General features: G+C 39.2%; 1 protein-coding gene across 6 annotated transcripts in view; it reads left to right on the top strand.

Moving 5' to 3' along the window:
• Nucleotides 1-3962: 3962 nt before the first annotated feature.
• The window catches only part of LOC122648677, a 69056-nt gene continuing 51662 nt past the window's right edge, over nucleotides 3963-21356 (top strand). For 3 of the 6 annotated variants that reach the window (XM_043841896.1, XM_043841894.1, XM_043841893.1), the window contains exons 1-7: nucleotides 3964-4138; nucleotides 4265-4348; nucleotides 4564-4637; nucleotides 4764-4797; nucleotides 13032-13090; nucleotides 16236-16350; nucleotides 16461-16498. In XM_043841896.1, coding sequence (XP_043697831.1) covers nucleotides 4004-4138; nucleotides 4265-4348; nucleotides 4564-4637; nucleotides 4764-4797; nucleotides 13032-13090; nucleotides 16236-16350; nucleotides 16461-16498 — 539 coding nt within the window. In that variant the 5' untranslated portion in view covers nucleotides 3964-4003. Of the gene's footprint in view, nucleotides 4139-4264; nucleotides 4349-4563; nucleotides 4638-4763; nucleotides 4814-13031; nucleotides 13091-16235; nucleotides 16351-16460; nucleotides 16499-21356 lie in introns of all 6 variants that reach the window. The other 3 variants (XM_043841895.1, XM_043841898.1, XM_043841897.1) reach the window with 3 other exon arrangements.

The following is a 21356-nucleotide window of genomic DNA, read 5'->3' as shown; positions in this document are numbered from 1 at the left end:
TCTAGGGGCAAAATGGTTATTTTCCATTAAAAAAAAAAAAAAAACCCTAAAGCATTTTTTGACACAAATCACTGGCATCAAATGAGGGGATATATTGGGGTGACAAAATACAATATCTATACATGTCATGTGGCATATTAGAAGCTGTGAGAGCAGCGAACTCATCCTAATGGCACGCCATATCTATATCTATGCACCCAAGGGCAATGAGAGCTTTCTCCCTCCAATCATTATAGTTATCCTAGTGAGAAGGTGGAGTTTGAATACTTTGTCAAGCATCACTGTAAGAAAAAACCAAATGAGTGGCATGCTCACAAAACTTTGGTTTGAAATCATTCCTTGCTAATTTCAGTAACATGCCATAGCCCATCACAACTTATCTGTGGGTTAAGACTACAATTCACTATAGCTTATATCCTTAGTGCTAATATCAACCAATATTGATTATTCAGCAGCAAACCAGTGCTCATCACAATTTGCATGTGGGATAAGATTGTAACTGGTAAAAGGTCTAGACCTTTACCCAATAAGACCTTTAGCTAATAAGAATAGATTATATTGAAAAAAAAAAAAAATGAACCACGTACATATGGGCCATAAGAATCCCCACATCTAAATATTTGCCCCACGTACATATGGGCCATAAGAATCCCCACATCTAAATATTTGTCACTTTATCTTATCTCAATTTATATGAATGAAAAGTAAGTTTCTTGTGGGGATTGATGTCAATTCTCATGCATTAGTTGTAATATAAATGATGTTTAAATATCAATTTACAAAAGTGCCATTATTCTTAATTCTTACGGATTTTTAGTAGTGTGGCACTGATAAAGTCCCTTAGTGGCAATTTCATAAAGAAATTACATCATGATCGTGTCATCAGAAACTTTTATGTTACACATGGTTTTCAAAATAATAATATAATAATTCACAAATAACATAATTCAACTTAAAATGATGTTATCATGATATTTTGAATCATCACAGGTGTTTGAAATATCATAAATAGGCTACATTCAATATCTCATAAAAATGTTTTGATGTCACAGAATGTGGCACTGAAAAGCATGTCAAAATACTCCAAATTGACTTAAAATATCATGAAAATAGAAAGTGTATAGTTTTTAAAATACGAAAAATCATGCAGAATCTATTTTGTCACCCATGGTCTCTCCTACATAACTTAATGGGAGTGCAAAATTCTGTCTGTCAGTAGGACAAAATATTATCCTTACTCTGAAACATAGAATAGTTGTAGGAGGACAGACTAGATGGACACAATAAATAGAACAAGATCGATTAAAAAATAAAGACTTAGTTCAGACCTGACCCAATCCAACAGGCTAGACCAATCAACGGTCATCAGGTCGGGTCAAATTTTTGGGTCATTGGGTCAGGTAGTCAAGGTCACCCCAGACATGACGACACATGTTGGCATACCTCTACATGTGCACATTAGCATAAGCGCATGTTAATAGGGTAGGGGCCCGAAGCATGTTAGCACGCGACAGACTTTAGCAACGCATTTTGACACCAGTGCACATTAACTAACAAGCTCACGATAAGGGGTTTCCTTAGGCCAACGATGCACTTTAGGGGACCATTTTAACAGTCGACACACGTAGCAAAACCCATTTGTACGTTCATATGGTTATTAAAAACTGATACTAAAGGAGGAGAACCTTTAGGGAATATTCCCTCTTCTCCTACTTCAAGCATGAATTATAGGTAGCAGACTTAGGTAGCAGACTTAAGGGTTGTTGCCGGCCTCAATAATAGTCGTCAAAGCGCCTTCACCCTTCAACAACCTGTAGATCGAGATACGGATCGAAAAGATCCCATATACCTCTAAAATGGGGATCTCATCGCATGGTCATATGAGATATAAGGGTACCTATGGGATAGGCCCTCTAATATCGCAAGAGGGCCTATCGATCGAAAAGGGGAGTAGCCAGCTAGGTGAAGGACCGAAGACCCAAAATATTTCTCTTCTTTGTAGAAGAGATAAAACTTAAGACTCAAAATGGACAAGACACTGATCTTTATCCAGAACTTTGGATGGATATCAATTTACAGGTTGGGAAGGTGTTAGACACCCAATTTCCCCACCCTAAGGTTATCTCCTTTTGATTAGAACTTTACTGATATTCTCCTATATGGGGTAGTTGTCTAGGCTATGTATATAAGTATGGCATATTGTTTTCCTAGACCAAATTTCCAAGCTAGTATATCCTAGATGTATGAAATGAGGGAATAAAACATGAATATAATAACATGTAAACAATTCAAAAAAGAACAAATTATATTAACACATGAGGAAGCAATTCAAACTGAAACGACAATGCAATTCGCATACAACTGCGTAAGTGGTTGGGGATAGGCCAGCCAAATCCTGTTTGATCTTCCTAGAGTCCTTGATTGGAGGGCATTGGGTGCCCAAGTTTGCACACTCGCCTCCCAACAGGGTCCCATAAATGGTACATGACTGCTCATGGCTTTATTGAAGGCTAATCTCTCCTCACACGCCCTAATCTATCTTAGGCTGGGTGTTAAAAGATTAAAAGAATTCAAAGTGAAAATAAAATAATAAAAAAAAAACAATCCCACCTTGTATAGAGAAAGTGGGGATATATGGCCTTAGCAATGATTCAAAACATCAAACTATATAATATAGACCACTACTTAACCCCAAACCCGGTTTGGCACAATGGTAGACTGACACCAAATGAGATGAAATGCTTTTGAGAAGAATGACAGAGATGAAGTTTTGAAAATTACAGGTTGGGTTTGTGTTCAAACTCAACCAGATGAAAATGTTAGATTAAGGTGAAGCCTGAAGGATGAGGGAGATTAGAATCGCTTGACCAAAGGGCCAAGTGATGTGATGTGCTTTTGAAAATAACAAAGATGAAGTTTTGAAAATGACCGACTAGGTTCATGTTCAAACTTAGTCAAGACTAACATTGGGCTTATAGTTCTACCAAAAATAAAAAACATTGGGCTTATAGAGAGGGGATGGAAGAGAAATTGGGAGAGGTCAGAACAAAGAGCAATGGGGAGATAGAGTGACAGAACAATAGCCTACATGCCTTCATTCAATGTCACCATAGCTGTAGAGAGCTATTGCATCTCATCCTTTCTTGTGATAAATTAGGAGTACGACCGATTTGAACCTCAAGGGTGTAGTAGCTCAGTTGGCAAGGGAGCGTGCCTAAATCAACATGTGTCCTGAGTTCAACTCTGATTACAACCTTGGGGCCAGCCCCATGGCTTCTATGGTTCTCATAAGATACAATGCTGACTTGGTATGCATATGTAAGGACATATATGCGTGCTTGGGGGACTAGTCGGGCCGAAGGTCCAAACACAAAGGGAATACGTTGATGAAACAACGTCACTCTACCGTAGGATTTGGGACTTCTATTCTGATTATCATTGGGTTAGAATAACTCAGATGGTGAGCCCTTAGCAGTTAATTTGATCCTATTGCAAAGTTTAATCAGCAAGATCATATTTTAACACAACAATCAAGGAAAGAGGACACTACTTGGGCGCATACAATCCACTGCCTCTCAGCCAGACGTAGGGACAGGCGAAATGACCATTGCATCTCTTGCATCTCCATAAAAAAGACGGAATTTTTTTAGAGTGAAACAGTCATTTCGCCCATCCTTATGTCTGGTAGGGTTCTCATTCTCAACAATTTATTACAAATACATAGGTGGCAGTTATTGAGCTATCTGACCTGGACTGCACTAAAAACAATTCTATCATGAAAAAAAAAAAAAACACACTAGAGTATGGGTCCATCGTCATAGCATGTATGCCACGTGTTAATGCCCAGTTCCCAGAACGCATTACCCAACTCCATTTTATATTGGTGACTCTACTGTCTGTCCTACAGTCCTCGCTTGAAAAGCGACGAGACGACGTTGGCAGCATAAAAACTGTTCTCTGAATCACAACACAGAGGAAGGGGGAAACTGGGAAAAAGAGGAGAATGAAGGGGAAAGAAGTGGCAATAGCGTCGAATCCATCTGGCAGCGGCGAAGAGTCAAATGAGAAGGGCGAGCTCTCCCTGCCCACGGAGAGAATCTCTGCCCGAAATGCTTCTTCCAAATACGATTTTGTCAAGGTTTTTAATCCTCCCCACCTCATCTTTTTTCTACTTTTCTTCCTTTGAGAATTTTGTGCAAAATCATTTTTCTGAGTGCAGTAATATGGATTAATGAATGGAGACGTGGATTTTGTTGGTGATCAGGTGAAGGTATGGTTAGGTGATAATGCGGATCACTACTACGTTCTGTCCAGATTTCTCCTCAGTAGAATGCTTACTGTCACCAAGGTAGAGAAATCCATCTATCATCTCTCTCTCATTTTTTTTTTTTTTTTTGTAATCAGGAATTGTTCTGGGTATTTATACATCTTGCTTTTCCATCTTCTTTTTTAATTCAGTGGTAGGGAATTTTATATTTCTATTCAATAACTTGTTGAGAGACACCATATTTCTTATACTTCTCAATTGGGCTGGGTATGATTACCTTGAATTGCTGGTTTCAGATCCCTAATCATGTTGCTATCAAAATTGCTCTGGAACTCAAAAAACTGCTCATTGACAACAGCCTTCTGGACGTGTATCTCTCTCTCTCTCCGTCTGTCTTTTTCATTTTTTCCTTTCCTTCTCCTCCATCTAAGTTGGTGGAAATCTGCTTGTTATGCTTATTGACATTCTAAACACCACTTGTATGGTTATTCTGCAGCTCCCAATCAGATTTGGAAGCTAATCTATTTAAGGTACTTGCAATTCAAGGTGCAGCAGTTCTTAGTTTTTTTTTTTTTTTTTTTTTTTTTTTTTACTTTTCCATCTTTCATTTTTTCCGCAAGGTATGGTTTGTATCTTTGTTTTTACTGACTGCTTCTCCATTTATAATCTTCTTATGTTCGTAAGCTAATATTGAATTAATATTCTAAATGCTTGTGCATAAGGCTTAAGACCATATTTTTCTGCATATTGACTATGTTTGCTCCCTCAAAATTTTTTTCCAACTCTTCTCTCTCTCTCTCTCTCTCTCTATATATATATATATATACGTACACACACACACACACACACACAACACCATACCAAACAACACTAATACAGCACATGAACACCGTACAAAACAGTAATATAAATTATAAAGGAAGTAAAGACTTGCATAGTCAAGCTTTAATAACAGAAACATCTTCTCCAAAATAGTTACACAGCATTTAATAAACAACACTCCACTCAGAATACAAGCGGACTTGAACACACATAGGAGACTCAAAAACACTTCAAACGATACCCTCTACATACCACCAGAGCCTTATTTTTAACAATTTGCAAAAGAAACAGTAACTTGGTGATAACGGACATGTGTCCTTCATAATATGGAGTCAAGCCATCCCAACACGGAGAAACTTATCATGACAGGATACTTTCGTCTTTGGCAAGTCACGACAGAAAACTTTGGTTTTAGCAATCAAATTATGACAGAATATATTCTTGATGTCGGACGGTAAATTTATGATTCCTTTTCTGATAGAGGATCTTGAATCATTGAGGACCTTTAATAATAGAATGCTTTATCTATTCTCGAGGATCATGAGTAGACTCTGCATCCAACCCATAGCAGTCATCCCCGTTGTCATTTGCAAGATCAATAGAATTATTCTCCTCATCATTGACTCTGACCGAGGTAGGCATGTCATCAATATCCTCCTCTTGAAGAGCAAGAAGCAATTGCTTTTTGATGTCAGTCTTGGATAAATTTGGGTTATCTTGAAGAGATCGAAAATAAGATAGAAACTCAGGAGGATTCTCCAATGGAACTGATAGGGAGGGGGGTCTTAATAATTGGACTCTTTTAAGAGTGATATTCTCAGGGATGAACAGAGAGATATTAAATCAATCCCCACCATTTTACATAAACTTGTCTTTCAAGTTGCGGGATATAATCCCAACAATATGTGTCTTTAGAGGCTAAATCAGCCCATCACACACAAAATTTGGTATTAGGCAAGGAAATGAATATACAATTCCCTTCGTTCCATGCTTCTATTGAAAGAATAGAATTTATTCATTGATTCCTGGAGAAGGTAGGAAAAATATCTGGGGTTGGACCCCAATTGAGGAACCAGTATTTAAACCAATTGGGAAAACCTCCTGAGGTTTGAAGTTTGAATTAGATAAACAAGCTATGAGGCTCCATAGAATTCTGATAATAGAACTCTACATCCCATGCAGGACTTCAAGAGGAGTATGACCAACTAGAGGAGGTGCGGGAACCGGAGCCGATTTGATTCACTAGGGAGATGCAGTTTGTTTATGCCACAAAAGATATGGACCATGGTGCAAGTCCATCCTCCTTACATGCAGGCTACATGGGAGGGCCTCGTCTCTGGTTCCGACCAGATGAGCAGGCTGATTGTGTAGACATCGATAGCTTGTCAAGCACTGTTGGAGGAATGAGTATAGGGTACAGCAGAGGAAGTGGGCACTGGTGTGCCGCATCATTTGCCGAACCCGAAGATGTCAGAGTTCCTTGAATATGGTGGCGGCTATGGTGGTTTCACTAGCGTGTCATTTATATTCATCCGTTCCCAGTACTTTTGAGCACATAGTTGTCAAGGCGTCGCCAAGGCGCCACCTAGGCGTCCAGGCGGTTTTGTTGGGGCCTAGGCGACCTCCGCCTTATTGCAAGGTGCCTTGCACTGGTTTTTATTGGTATCAAACCCGGTATTGGCCCTTATTTCAAGATTCATCCATATCCTAATTCTGAAGCATCGGTCTCAACTATTTTATAGGCCTCCAAATGAGGAATAGCGAGACAGGGCAACTCTTTAGCTTTAGGTCTTACTTTTCCACTGCTTTAGTATGCTTTTCTCTCCATTCCGCATTGGGGGGGGGGGGTTCTTTAACCGTTTAAATACTGGCCAACAGTCCTTTGCTAGATTTTTATAAAAACCCGCTATGTAATTAAGGCTCCCCAAAAACCTTTGCAACTGTTTTTATCTTTAATTTCATTGGAGAATTTTTTAGCAAATTGAATAGCCCTACCAATAGGAATTATAGTTCCTTGATAAATATTGTGTCCCAAGAATCTGATTTTAGATTGGAACAGCCTTAGCTGAAACTGCTAATCGTGCAAACTTGACTACCTTCAAGAGGATACTTAAATGCTTCCAATGTTGTTCAATAGAGTTATAAAAGACTAAGATATCATCAATGTAAACAATTATAAATTTTGTATAAGGATTGAAGATTTCATTCATAATATTCTGGAATTCTGAAGCGGCATTTTTAAGCCCAAACGGCATATATTCCATTCATAATGTCCAAAAGGGACAACAACGGCAGTTTTATATTTATCCTTCTCTGCAATTTGGATTTGCCAATATCCTGACTTAATGTCAAATTTAGAAAATATTTTGGCATCATATAAAACTCAGCTAAACTCAAGCCTTATCCCAAGTCCCAACTAAATCGGGTTGGCTACATGGATCCTTTCCCTCCAATCAGCTCTATTCAAAGCTGTACTAGTAACCTGTTTAATAAATCCATTTTATTAGGAATAGGGTACCTAATCCATCTTAAGGCCTTGTTTAGGTGTTTATAATTAATAACTAAACGTGGAACTCCTCTTTCTAACTCAGCTGCCTTTTCAACATAGAATGCTGGACAACTCCAGGGGGAATAACTCTTTCTTATTAATTTTTTATCCAATAGTTCCTGAATTTCCTTTTTACATATTTCTAATAGCCTAGTATTCATCTGTATAGGCCTTGCCCTAGTAGGGATTAACCTTTCATTGAAATCAGGTTCATAGGGTAACTCCACAATATGTTGTTTTCTGTCCCAAAAAGCATCTGGAACATCAGCACAAACCTCTTTTTCTAATAAGCTTGGAATTCTTGTATCTGTTTCTTTAATTGAGGAGATTCTAATTTTTTCCCAATGGTTTAGTAGTGAATTTCCTCCTTTGAAGAAAAGAGAAAATTTTCTTTATTTTGAATTTTATTATTTATTTGATTTATCTCTTGGACCTGGTGTTCTTCTATGAACCCAAATTTGACCTTATGATCAGTGACAGTCGATTCTAGACCATACTCATCTAGTTTCTCTATTGGCTATAACATATTCAGAAAGGGGGTCCCTAATATGACTGTTTAACAAGTGCCATTATCATAAACAGCAGCATCAGGCAATTTATAATTTTATTACAAGCTACAGTATTTAAAACTTGGGTGGTCTTACCGAAATATTTAGTAGGAATCAATGAACCATCCCTACATTAATACAGTTTTAAATCTATTCCTGAATCGATAAGAGCTATAGTTCTGAAACTAAATTCTTTACTTGCCACAATAGTATCACAAGTGAACCATCTTTGAGTTATGATTCTATCTATAACATTCATATAATTCATTCCTGCTATTTGAGCTTTGTTCAAAACATTAACATTCTTTTCTCCACCTGTTTCTATATTTTGCTCTTTATATTCTACAATTATATTTCTATAATCGTCTATTATTTCAGCAAATGATTCACTCATTATATCATCTCCTTCTCCTCCGTTTTCTAAATATATATTCAGTAACTCAAGGTTTTGAACTCTTGTTCTAAGAGTTCTTAATTCATTTTTTACTTGTAAAGTTACTGCCGTAATTCTTGTATGGGCAAGAGTTCTCTGTGGGGGAGTGTGGCCCCTGCGTGTGCGCGGCGGCCAATGAGAGAGCATCAGCACACGCAGCGGCATCTATACGGAGGTACATTACCGCCTTTCATGGGGGCGGGGCGGTCATTTCACCCCCCCATGTGTCTACGGGCAAGGGATACACTCCCGCACAGAGAACATTTCTCCTTCTTGCATAGTAGGTTCCCTCGTATCTGGACCTTTCTGGATTCTCTCTCTTACTATTTTTAAAGCTGTAAGGGTCTTTAGGCTGCTGTGCTTGGTTTTCTTTAGGCTCCAAAACTTGCTTCAGCTATTTGAATATACCTTTCATGTGCTTTTTTCCTTTTTTGAGGATCTTCTATTTCATCAATATGTTCTAAGATAAGGTTTCCTTTGTGAGGACATTAATACTCAGGCCATTCATATTTAGGATAGCTTTATAACAGTCACATCAACAACTACTAACAACGTCTGAAGTTGGATTTTCGGAATCAGAACTCACAAGAAGTCCTTCATCCTCTATGGTAGCTATTTGCAACAGATCTTCTTCAGATTCTAACAATTCTTCTGAACTATCTAGTTATACTTGGTATAGATGCTTTTTTTTTTTGTTTTTTAATCCTTCATCTATATTTTGTGCATTAATCTTTTTTTTTGTCCAACATTTATTATTGTAATGCCCTACTTTACCATATTTATAACACATGGGTAATTTTCTGGTGTTATAAGCTTTCCTAAAAGGTTTATCTGTAGACTGTAGGTATAACCTTTCTTCTGGAAAATGTTCCTTTTTATAGTATTTTCTTGTATGGAAATCTCATCCCTTCTTTTTCCCGGAAGTTGGATTAGGTACTATTGTATTTTAGCCCAACTGCTCACATAAATCTCCCAATTCTCTTTTCCCTATCATTTTATATATACCTAATTGATTTTAATTTTAAGTTTGTGCATAAGGATATGCCTTCAGCATAGTCTTCCGCAGCAAGTTCGCTGTTAGTGTAAATAGAATATGAGATTTGACCATGATGCTTGCTTCGAAACCTAGTTCTTACTTTTTGAGCAAATTAGGCTGGTAATCCTGATAAGAACTTTTCTTTCCAAAAATCTTCATTACAGTCTGTTCTAGTAAGAACCTTAGATAAGAATACATCCTTGTACCATTTAAAATGTGAGAGCATAGGACATCTTAAATTCACAAGCAATTCCCTAGTCCTATCAGCTTGTGTCTTTGTACTCCCAACAAAGTGTAGGGTAATAGTATAAGTCAGAGTATTGACCTTGTCATCTTCTATGACAGGGATTTACTGTTTTGCTGATGTCTAAATTAGCACACAAATTAGGTACATGAAGAACAGAAGAGAGAGAAATGGTGGGAGAACATGACACTGAACTTTTACCGGAGATGGAGGACATAGACCCATTGGCAACACGTACCTTATCCCGACCAGAACAAAGGGGTAGGTACAGAAGACCTTTGAGTTACTAGTCATATGATCTGTAGCACCGGAGTGAAGCAGCCACAAAGGACTAGAAGTAGAGGAAACATGGAAATGACCTGACTGAGAAAGATTAGAGGTAGGAGATGAGGAAGGAGCGGTGCCTAATTGTGTCATCATTTGTTGGAGGGCAGCCTTCTGATCCGAAGAGAAAGGTGCAGTAGACTAGTAAAGGGACTATCAGCAGTCTCAGAACGATGAGCCTAAGAACGAACGTCGCCTTGTTTACCATTACACCTGCCCTTGGGGGTGCCCATGGAGCTTCCAATAGGTCTCTCTGGTATGACGTGGTCGACCACAATTATCATATTTGACTGACTCACGGGTAGAAGAGGTAGTCTTAGAAGCATCTACAACTGGTGGTGTAGGAGTAGCGAGAAGAGCAGACCGGACGGGACTAGAGGAAGGCATCATGACAAAGCGGTGATGGTCTTCGGACTGAACCATATTATAAGCTTGAAGTAACTATGGAAAAGTGAGAGACAGTTCCTTCTAAGTAGTGGCACGGACTTGGCGTTGGATCTCATAGATCTGAGCATAGTGAATAGGTTTGTTTGACTGCATCCCAAAGTTTCTTGGGAGAATTGAGTAGCACAAAGCTGGGGCTAATGGAAGGCTCCATGGAATTGAGCAAGAAGAACATAACAAGGGCGTCATTGGCTAACCAGGTGTTAGCAGCAGTAGGATCCATAGGCTTAGGTGTATCACCAGTGATGAGACCTGAGAAGTTGTTCCCACAGTTAGCGAGGAGACAAGCATGCAACCATGTGAGATAATTCTGACCGTTCAACTTGATAGGACCCGGTTAGAGAGAAAGATTGTGGCCATGGGTACCAGAATGACCCAATAGACCTCCATTAGCAACTCCAGAGGAGGTACCACTATTATCTCCCTCAGACATGGGGTCGTTGAATCAGAAACAAGGGTGCAAAAACCAAAAGGGGGGGTCGCGGCGGTAGGATGGCTACAAGAGTCAGCGATCAGGGGATCATGATGAAGCCAGCAGCGGAAGTGCAGGCGACAGGGGGTCGCTGTGGTGAGGCGCAGGCGCGCAGAGACCAGAGGGGTCACAACGGTAGATGGTGACAAAGGGCAGTGACCTAGGGTCGCAATAAAGTGCAGCGGCGGCAGTGCAGGCGACAGTGGGTTGCTGTGATGAAGCATGGAACCAGAGTGGGTCGCAGCGAATGGCGCAGTGACAAAGGGAGGTCATGTCAGATGCAGCGGCGGCTGCGCTGCAACAAGAAGGTTGTGGTGGTGGGGTGTGGCAACAAAGAACTCGCGGCAAAGGAGAGCGGTGGCAACAGGTCGCGGCGGAGAGGCATAACGAGAAAAACATGGCAGAGGCAGAGGCAGAGGCAGTGGCAGTGGTGATCAATGTTTACTGGAGAAGAGAAGCAGTGGAAGGCGCGGTGAGGAGGCTCGATTAGTAGTTAGGGTTAGCGTGACATGGTGCGTTGTTAGTCTACCATGCTAGACCAGAGGGCAGTGGAAAAAAACCCTATTGGAGGTGGAAAAAAACTTGCTTAGGTTTTTGAGCTCTGATACCAAGTGGAGAATCAAAGGATTAGGGAATGATTCATTTTGTCAATAATGACAGAGGCCCACTGAATTTAAAATGAAATTACAACTTAACAAAATAGGGAAGTAAGGTGTCTATGACTCAGCGTCCCTATCTATAACGGCTAGGCATAGTTATCTTAACACAAGCCATCTTAGAAAATTTTCCGTCATCTTGTCACCTGCTGGAGCTACATCTAAGTTCTGTGGCATGGTCTTTTTATTCATTAATCTCGACATCCTATATGGGTGTATTGGTGTTGTGGGTGTGTACCGCAGGGATATTTCAGGGAGATAGTTCTTTTATGTTGGTTGATGTATTGCTCAGTACTACTGTTTAGACATTAAGGGTATACTTGTAATTTCTTCTTTAATATATTATACAAGCATCATAGTGCTCACGGTTTGGCCATTCTGATATTAGAACTAATGTTTGCTTTGGCTATTAGTTGAACTCAGAGGGTAGGGCCATAGGGGACAGTGAACCTTAATCTAAAGTTTCATGGGCTTTGGGATCTTGAATGAAGTGTGCTGGTTTGATTGCAAGGTCTTTCACTACCACTGCTCTGTTTTGGTTGAGAGGAAGAAGAAGGCAATGTGTTGTATTTGACACCATATTCTATTACTTTCCAGAAATACCTCCATCTCCTTCTTTATTACATTACCTCTTTTCTTTACATGAGATGCCAGAATTACTCTCCCAATTCACAAGTTTACCTCCACCACGTACAGTTCCTTTTCTTTTGTTAGTTGAGTTTCATTAAATTACAGAATTGCCACCCTCTTTGTAACTATTGATTTATTTACTATTTTGCCACTTAACTTTGGACTTGGGTGTTTTTTTGTTTGGGTGGGCTCACAAGTGACGCAACAAGGGTTATTCTGACCCGGGTTTGCACCATGGTCTTTCATCGGTATCTTTTTCTTCTTGTTCTTTTGTTTTTCATAAAATAGGTTCCATATGTTCTGCTTTAGTGTGACTTATTAAGGTTTTTTTATTTGAAACACCCCTCACAATTCTAACTTGATAATTTACCTCCACTCTACCTTTGTCAATGAAAACTTCAATTGGTAAACAAAATACACTGTACTTCATGTCATACATGGTCAATGCTTCCCCCTTGTGTTTCATGATTATGATGAAAAGAAATCACAACATTCAGGATGGATACATTGTAAAATTAAGTAGTTCATAATTTAGTGAAATGGTAGGGAACCTTTGTAAGTTTTTGGATTCAGTAAGTGATTGCATAGTTACGAGCTCTATTTGCAGCTTATGGAGCGGCGGGGATATGGGGAAGAATACATTAACCGTTATAAGATGATGACGAGGTCAGTGAGATTTTCAGGATCAATCTTTCATCTTTTCAGATTACAGGTTGTTCCATGAAGTAACTCCAGGCTCCTTGCATATGTCCTCTTACGGTCTTACCTTTTTGGATTTTGATATATAATCTATGTATTATTAAACCCCTTTTTTTTCTACAAATAATGGTGATTTTTTTTTCTATTAAAGGAAAACTATTTCCCTCACCAACTTTGGAAAGTTTCCTTCACTGGCAGATACTTCTGCCAAATGGAGGGTTGGTTGGATGTTATGACTGTTGGATAAATAGATTGTCCTCTGGATGGTAACATGTTGACTTTAGTTGCCCATGTGAACCATATAACCCAGCATGAATTGGACTCTTCTCCATGTATTTTCAGCCCTGGATTTCACCCTTACTAAATTTCCATACCTTAAAAAAGAGTGGTTTTTACCATAAATTTTCAAACCTTTAATTCAACATTGGCAAAAGTTGCTCAGACTTGACACGTGAATGGGGGGTGACAAAGACAAAGACAACAACAACAACAAGAAGTCAGCCTTATCCCAACTGAATGGGGACGGCTACATGAATCCTTATGAAGGCGAGTTAAAAAAATTAAAAGTAAAGAAAATGAACACAACAACGTAAACTACAGATCAGTCTTATACAAACTAATTGGGATCAGCTACACGGATCCTTGCCCTCCAGTCAGCTCTATTCGACGTCATACTTGAAACAAGACCTAAACTATGCATGTCTTTCCTCACCATTATCCAAGGGTCATTTTAGACCTAAACTATGCCGTCAATTTGAAGGCCTCCTTTAAATCACTCCTCCGAACTGGAGCATCCGAAGGCCTCCTTTGAATATGGCCATGCCACCTCAGAAGACTTTCTCGTAGCTTATCTTGAATCGGGGTTACTCCCAAACCAGCTCTAATATGATCATTCCTTATTTTATCCTTTCTGGTTTTTCCACTCATCCATCTCAACATCCTCATTTCCACTGTACTTGGCTTATCAATATGACTCTTCTTAACTACCCAACACTCCGCACCATATATCATAGCTGGTCTTATGGCTGTCCTGTAAAATTTTCCTTTAAACTTTATAGGGATCTGTCAATCACATAGCACTTTGGATGTACCTCTCCACTTCATCCATCCTACTATAATCCTTTGTGAGACATCATCCTCTATATCACCTTCCTTAGTGATGATTGATCCTAGATACCTAAATTTTGAAAAAGACATGTAAACAAATTTTGAGCACCACCTAACTGCTTCCCATATGGTTAGAGGTATCAATAGGCAGGTTTAGGTGGGTTGAGTGAGTGTGTCTGGGATATATGCTTTTGCTTCAATGCACGTCAAGGTACTAAAACTCTGAACTCGACCCCAACTCGACCCTGGGAAAAACCAAGATCTCGGTTCTCTTGAGATCTCGGTCGAGTTGGTGCATTTTTTTTCCAACTCGAAACCTGGATTCGGTGGGTTTTAGACCTAGTTTTGGTCTGAAACTTGGTACCCAGCCTCTTTTAGGCCATTTAAACACAATGACACTATCAGATTTTGCAAAAACAAAGTCCAAATAGAAGTTTCACTTAGTGGGAAACCAGGACAGACATAGGACAAACACTTATTTATGTCTGATATCTTTTAAGTAAATGAAATAGTATTTCATTTACTTAAGATATTATTCATAAATAAGCAAATAATTTACTTAAATCTGATTTATATTGAAGGAGTTATGTACCGGTCAAACTTAATTTGGTGTGCGCGAATTCGGTCAAAATCGCTCTGAATGAAAATATTTTTTGGACATCGAAACAAATGAATATTTTACCGCACTTTTGGTTTTTAGCAATGTTTTACCATATTAAGATTTATGAAATTTTTAGATTTGAGAAAAAACCCAGCATTAGAAAGTTGAAAATTGCATCTACTGCCAAATATCCAGTTTTTGTTCTTGAACTAGGGGGTTAACTTTTTTTCCTTTGGAATTTTATTTTTTAACTATTTTTATTGGATTCAAATAGGGGGTATTTGCTTAATTATGAATAATAGCTTAAGTAAGATATTAGGCATAAATAAGTGTTTGTCCTGGTTTCTGGCATAAATAAGTGTCTGTATACCAAGGTTTGCATAGATAGGTGTCTGTATACATAGATTTTCCATCGAGATCTCGAGATCTAGCACTCATATAAAGGAGTTTGGGTCGAGATTCTCGAGATCTCGACCGAGATATTGCACTTTTAGAACTCGTATGAGATCTCGTCTCGAACCCTTGGAAAACCGAGATCTCGGTTGAGATCTTGCGAGTTTTAGAACTATGATGCATGTAACCCAGTCTGGCCCTTTTGCAATTATTCAGGTTTTGGTGGTGCATGTAAAATTATAATTTAAAATAAAAAGTGACAAAATAAATTTATATTTCCGTTATTTTTTGTTAAGAGTTTACTAACAGATAATCTGGGAGGTTTGGGCAGAAGTGAAAGGGCTATGCTAGCTCATCAGTCTGGAGCAAATGCTTGAGCCAACCCATTTAATAAACAGGCTAAATGGACAATAACAATTCATTTATTAATTGGGGTGGGTTCAGCCGGACTGGGAGTGCTGGTCTGAAAACTTCCATCCTACTTGTGGCAGGTATAACTGCCAAAGAAGTAAATCAGCTTCTTTTCTCAATATAATTTTAAAAAGTAAAAAAAGTTACTGTTGGAACTACCTGTTATAGCTCTTATATTGATGTAAACGGTCAATGCTCCCCAGCATATCACCTAAGTGGTGTGTGGCAGGGTTAGACTGGTACTGATACCTAGATAACAATTTTGTTCCAGAGAGACCTCCCTATGCAAGATCATCTGATCAGATGTTGGCTACCTGGCTGACCTCCAGTGCAATGTAGTGTTTATGCTGGATGCCCAGGACCATATCTCCCTAATATAGTTTATTGTCACTTCACATATTTATTCTGTTCATTCTTAAGCAGGTATCCTTTGTTGAACCCAACATGTAAGTGCTCATTTTTCCTCATCATTGCACTCAGTGCATGGGACCATGTCTTATCATAACACAAACATTTTTAGGTCATCGACTAGTATATTTAGGAAAAGATCTAAGGTGATGCTCTCTTTGCTAATGCTGTTTTCCGTGTCACTTTTTTCAGATTTCACCATCAAAGAGTACCATTGGTGATTCTTGTGTGTGGAACTGCTTGTGTTGGGAAGTCAACCATTGCGACCCAACTTGCACAAAGGCTAAACTTGCCTAATGTTTTACAGGTGAACCTGTTTGACATTTTCTGTTGACTTTCTTTTTCTGATTATATTAATTGAACTGTGTTTATGCTACATTATTACCTCTAAATTATAACATCCTTCTAATGTTACAGACAGATATGGTATATGAATTGCTACGCACATCAACAGAGTATGTGAACTCAACTAATTTTTTTTCTCCTGTTGTTCATTGTTCATGTACTTTATTTACAATATGAGTGATTTACAATATGACATGTCAAGATGTGAATATGAAATAATGACATGAGTAAAGGCACTTCCATGTTTTGTACAAAAAATTGGTGAATAGGTCAAGAGTATATCTTGTGTTGTTATAATTATCGGATTTTTATTTTTCTGTCTCTTTATCAGTTTGTGTTATATTGAGAGGTATGGTTGTCAACCCCTGTCACATGTAAAATTTCTGCTCTTTCTTATAGGGACCTGGATTTCCTAAACGGATGTTCAGGAATGAATCTCCTAAATGGGCACCTAGTTTTGCCATGTGGAAGGTTAGATAGGTTTGAAGTATCAGTATCGGGTTGTGTATCAGAAAAATGATTTTAAGAGACCTATCAGAGAGACTCTTAGAGATGCTGGATACGCTTAAAATATGCATGAATACATGCAAAACTTGTGTTTTTAAGCATAATACACCATAAATAATTAATAAATAATGATGTCTACTTGTCTAGTCATGAAAGCATGTTGTTGTGAGTCAAGAGGATTCAAATTCTTTCGCAGTATCCTTTTTATTCGAATCCTCAATGGCAAGTGCAACTTAGTGGGTATAGGGACTTGGCTAAATTAATAAGAAGCAATTAAGCATGTGTCTAAAACTAGGTGTGGGTGTAGAGACTTAGCTGAATTATTGCTTAGTTTCCAAGAATTCAAATGGATGTCATAAATTTCCAGGGACGTAGGTGCAAGTCATATGCTCCCAAGGGCTTAAAATGTAAAATATAATCTTTAAATATCTAATTAGGGTTTAGATGTAAATAAATTGTTACTTTATAAGCAATTAAGGACATAATTGGAAATTAAAAGCCTCTGAGGCTTAAGTTTAAAATATGAAATATTTCTTTAAAATGTTCTATTGTAGTGATTTTCAATGAGGGAGTATGGTGTCTTCTGTAAACTATCATACATAATATCAAATGTTATAACATATTTTGCTTTTGCCCCATCCTTTTCCCTTATCCACGAACCTGACGTCTCTGTCCCTCTCAGTCTCTCTCTCACCTCTGTAACTCGAGCATTTCCTGACAGATTCTTCGTCCCAATGAGGTGATGATCATCTTCTGAGGCCCTGACAACCTCTCTCTTTCTCTCTGATAAACTGCTTCCCAGCCCCTCCATTCCCCCTGTTTTTCTTTTCTTTTCACAGCAGAGAATCGGCATATTATGAAGATTAAATTTGAACCAGAGATATCTAGTTGGAATTTAACTCAAACAGGACACAGGTGGGTTAGGAACTATAGGCAGAAGCAGAGAAAAAACAATAGCTTCAGCAAGTCATATCAGATAGGTCTGAAACTGTAGTTGATAGGTTAATTTAGAAAGTAGATGAGGCATACAAAGTTTGACAGAAATTTAAAATAATAGTATTTTGAGAAACCCCACTGCAACTAGGAAACCTGGAAAGCAGAAATTAAACTGAAATTCAGGAAGAATAGAATCAGAATTTTTGAAAGTCATCTGAATGCAGATTAACAGCAAACAAATCAAGTATTAAAATTAGCCGCAGATTCTGCCGTTCTGGAACAATCAGCCAGTACAGAACTGAAATCTGCTGGATTCAGAACTACAAGAAGAATTTCTGCAGGAACTTAAGCATAGTTTTAATGAAGCCAACTGAAATCAATCTAACAAAACTGTAAACAGCCTTGGAATTAATGCTTAGATGATCTGATCGATCATCCCAGCCTCTTATTTATAATAAAAACAAATTACAACAAAGATAGGAATCCCCCCCAATCCTATTCCTACAAGGAATTCCCACTATAACTAGGAATCCCAAATAGGAATCGTATAGGGGAGAAAAACAGGGAAAAAACAATTAAAAACTAATCAAACTAAAATAAGAAAGGAAAGCCAACTAGGACTAGGTTGCCCCTAGTGGGTAACGTAGCCTTATCTCAACACTCCCCCTCAAGTTGGAGCAAAGATGTCGATCATGCCCAACTTGACTAGATTGGGATGAAACAGCTTCCCAGACAATCCCTTAGTGAAGATATATGCAAGTTGATCAGTAGACGTCATAAAGGGAATGCAAATCAACCCTTCTTCTAACTTCTCTTTGATGAAATGCCTATCCACCTCAACATGCTTGGTACGATCATGCTGTACTGGGTTGTGTGCGATGCTGATTGCAGCCTTGTTGTCACAGTACAACATCATAGAAAGAGGAGTAGGAACACCAAGATCTTGTAGCAGCCCTTTAAGCCAGAGTAACTCACAAATCCCCTGTGCCATAGCTCGAAACTCAGCTTCGGCACTAGAACGAGCAACAACATTTTGCTTCTTACTACGCCACGTGACAAGATTTCCACCTACAAAGGAGCAATACCCAGAAATAGACTTGTGATCTGCAGAACCAGCCCAATCAGCATCAGTGTATGCTTCAATCCGTAGATGACCATGCGTAGACAAAAGAATTCCTTTTCCAGGAGCTGACTTCAAATAGTGTAAGATACGAAGAACAACCTCCATATATGAAGAGTAGGGATCATGCATAAACTGACTCACAGTACTCACGGCGACAGCAATGTCAGGACGAGTGTGTGAAAGATAAATCAGCTTCCCTACAAGTCTTTGGTACCGGCCTTTATCAACAAGCTCACCCTCTTTCTCCTTGAGTCGAACAGTAGGGTCCATAGGAGTATCTGAAGGATGACAGCCAAGCAACCCGGTCTCAACCAATAAATCTAGGACATACTTCCTCTGGGAGAAAAAATGCCTTTAGAAGATCTGGCTACTTCAATCCCAAGAAAGTATCGTAGTTTCCCTAGATCCTTAATCTCAAATTCTTGTCCAAGGAAGGTCTTCAACCGTCTGATCTCATCACCATCATTGCCAAGAACCACTATATCATCAACGTAGACTATAAGAACAGTGAGTTTTTCACCAACCCTCTTTATAAAGAGTGTGTGATCAGCATTACTCTGCTTATAGCCCACAGAAATCGTGGCCTTGTGGAACTGCCCAAACCATGCTCGAGGTGACTGCTTCAGCCCATAAAGTGCACGCTTCAATTTATATATTTTTCCTTGGTTTCTGTCACAAGAGAATCCTGGTGGAATGTCCATATACACCTCCTCATTCAGTGCTCCATTTAGGAAGGCATTTTTTACATCTAGCTGCTGCAAATCCCATCCAAGGTTGACTGCACAAGATAATAACATACGAACAGTATTTAACTTGGCAACAAGTGCAAAAGTTTCCTGGTAATCAATGCCGTATGTCTGAGTGAACCCTTTGGACACGAGTCGTGCCTTATACCTATCCACAGTGCCATCCACCTTCTGTTTCACCACAAACACCCATTTGCATCCAACGGTTTTCTTCCCAGGTGGAAGAACCACAAGCTTCCATGTGTTATTTTTTTTCAGGGCTTCCATTTCTTCCAACATAGCTGCCTTCCACTGTCCGTCTGATAAAGCTTCCTGCCAATTGTTAGGAATACAAACAGAAGAAAGAGAGGAAACAAAGCCACGAAAGGATGGGGAAAGGGAATCATAAGAAACAACATGAGATATCGGATGTTGAGTGCAAGATCTGACACCTTTGCGAAGAGCAATAGGTAAATCAGGAACATTACCCGGTAGAGAGGCAGGTTCTGGATCTGGGTTCTGCAATTGGATGGGTACTGGAGCAACAGTTGATTGGACCTGCTTATGTTTCCTTGCATAGGTCTTCATATTACTGGCATCAATCCTCCTTTGAAATTCACTAATAGTCCTCTGGACAGGAGTCTGGACCGGGGTAGCTTGCTCCCCCTGAAAAGAAATGGTCTCCCCCTGTATAGGAACCTCTCCCCCTGACTCAGGGGGAGTACCAGGGGCAAGCCGAACTGGTTCAGACTCATGGTAAACAGACTGAAGTGGAGGTGGAGAGTCAATAGTTAGCACATCTTCACTAACACTCTCCCCCTGAAGAGGTGGGGACACATAAAATGGAACATTTTCATGAAAGACAACATCCATGCTGACAAAAGTCCTGCGGGATGGAGGGTAGTAACATTTGTATCCTCTTTGGGTAGCAGAGTATCCTAAGAAAATGCAGTGGAGGCTACGTGGGTCAAGTTTACCAGGGGACCTTGTATCCCTGGCATAATAAACGCAGCCAAAAACTTTAGGTGGGACTATAAAGGAAAAAGAGCCAAGTAATAGCTCAATAGGGGCTTGCGAAAGAAGAACCCAACTGGGCAACCTATTAATTAAATAGGCTGCAGTAAGGACAGCATCCCCCAATAAAGGGAAGGGACATTGCGAGCAAACATAAGAGCCCTAGCCACCTCCAAGAGGTGGCGGTTTTTCTCTCGCCCACACCATTTTGGGCTGGAGTATCGACAACTGGTCCGATGGAGGATTCCATGTGCGGAATGTATTTTTGAACCGACCTTCCATATACTCTTTCCCATTGTACCCTTAAAATTTGAAGAGTGGCATTAAATTGGGTCTTAATCATTTGATGAAAGTGCTGAAAACATAAAAAAAACTTCACTTTTTGTGTGCATAAGGTATACCCAAGTGAACCTAGAATAGCAGTCAATAAAAGTGATATACCACCGATGGCCAGTCAGGGAAGCTTTCCTACTAGGCCCCCACACATTAGTATGAACAATATGAAATAAGGAAGAGGATCTTTTATTAGAAATAGGGTAAGTTGAACGTGTCTGTTTAGCCAAGACACAAGGCTCACAAAAAAAGTCTTCCTTATTACAGTCTTTAACTAATGCAAGAAATAAATTGGATAAAGTACCTAAGGGGGGATGGCCTAGTCTAGAG

This window comes from Telopea speciosissima, chromosome 1 (assembly GCF_018873765.1).
Source record: "Telopea speciosissima isolate NSW1024214 ecotype Mountain lineage chromosome 1, Tspe_v1, whole genome shotgun sequence".
NCBI classification, from domain to species: Eukaryota; Viridiplantae; Streptophyta; class Magnoliopsida; order Proteales; family Proteaceae; genus Telopea; species Telopea speciosissima.
This window is presented reverse-complemented; position numbering and strand designations above follow the sequence as displayed.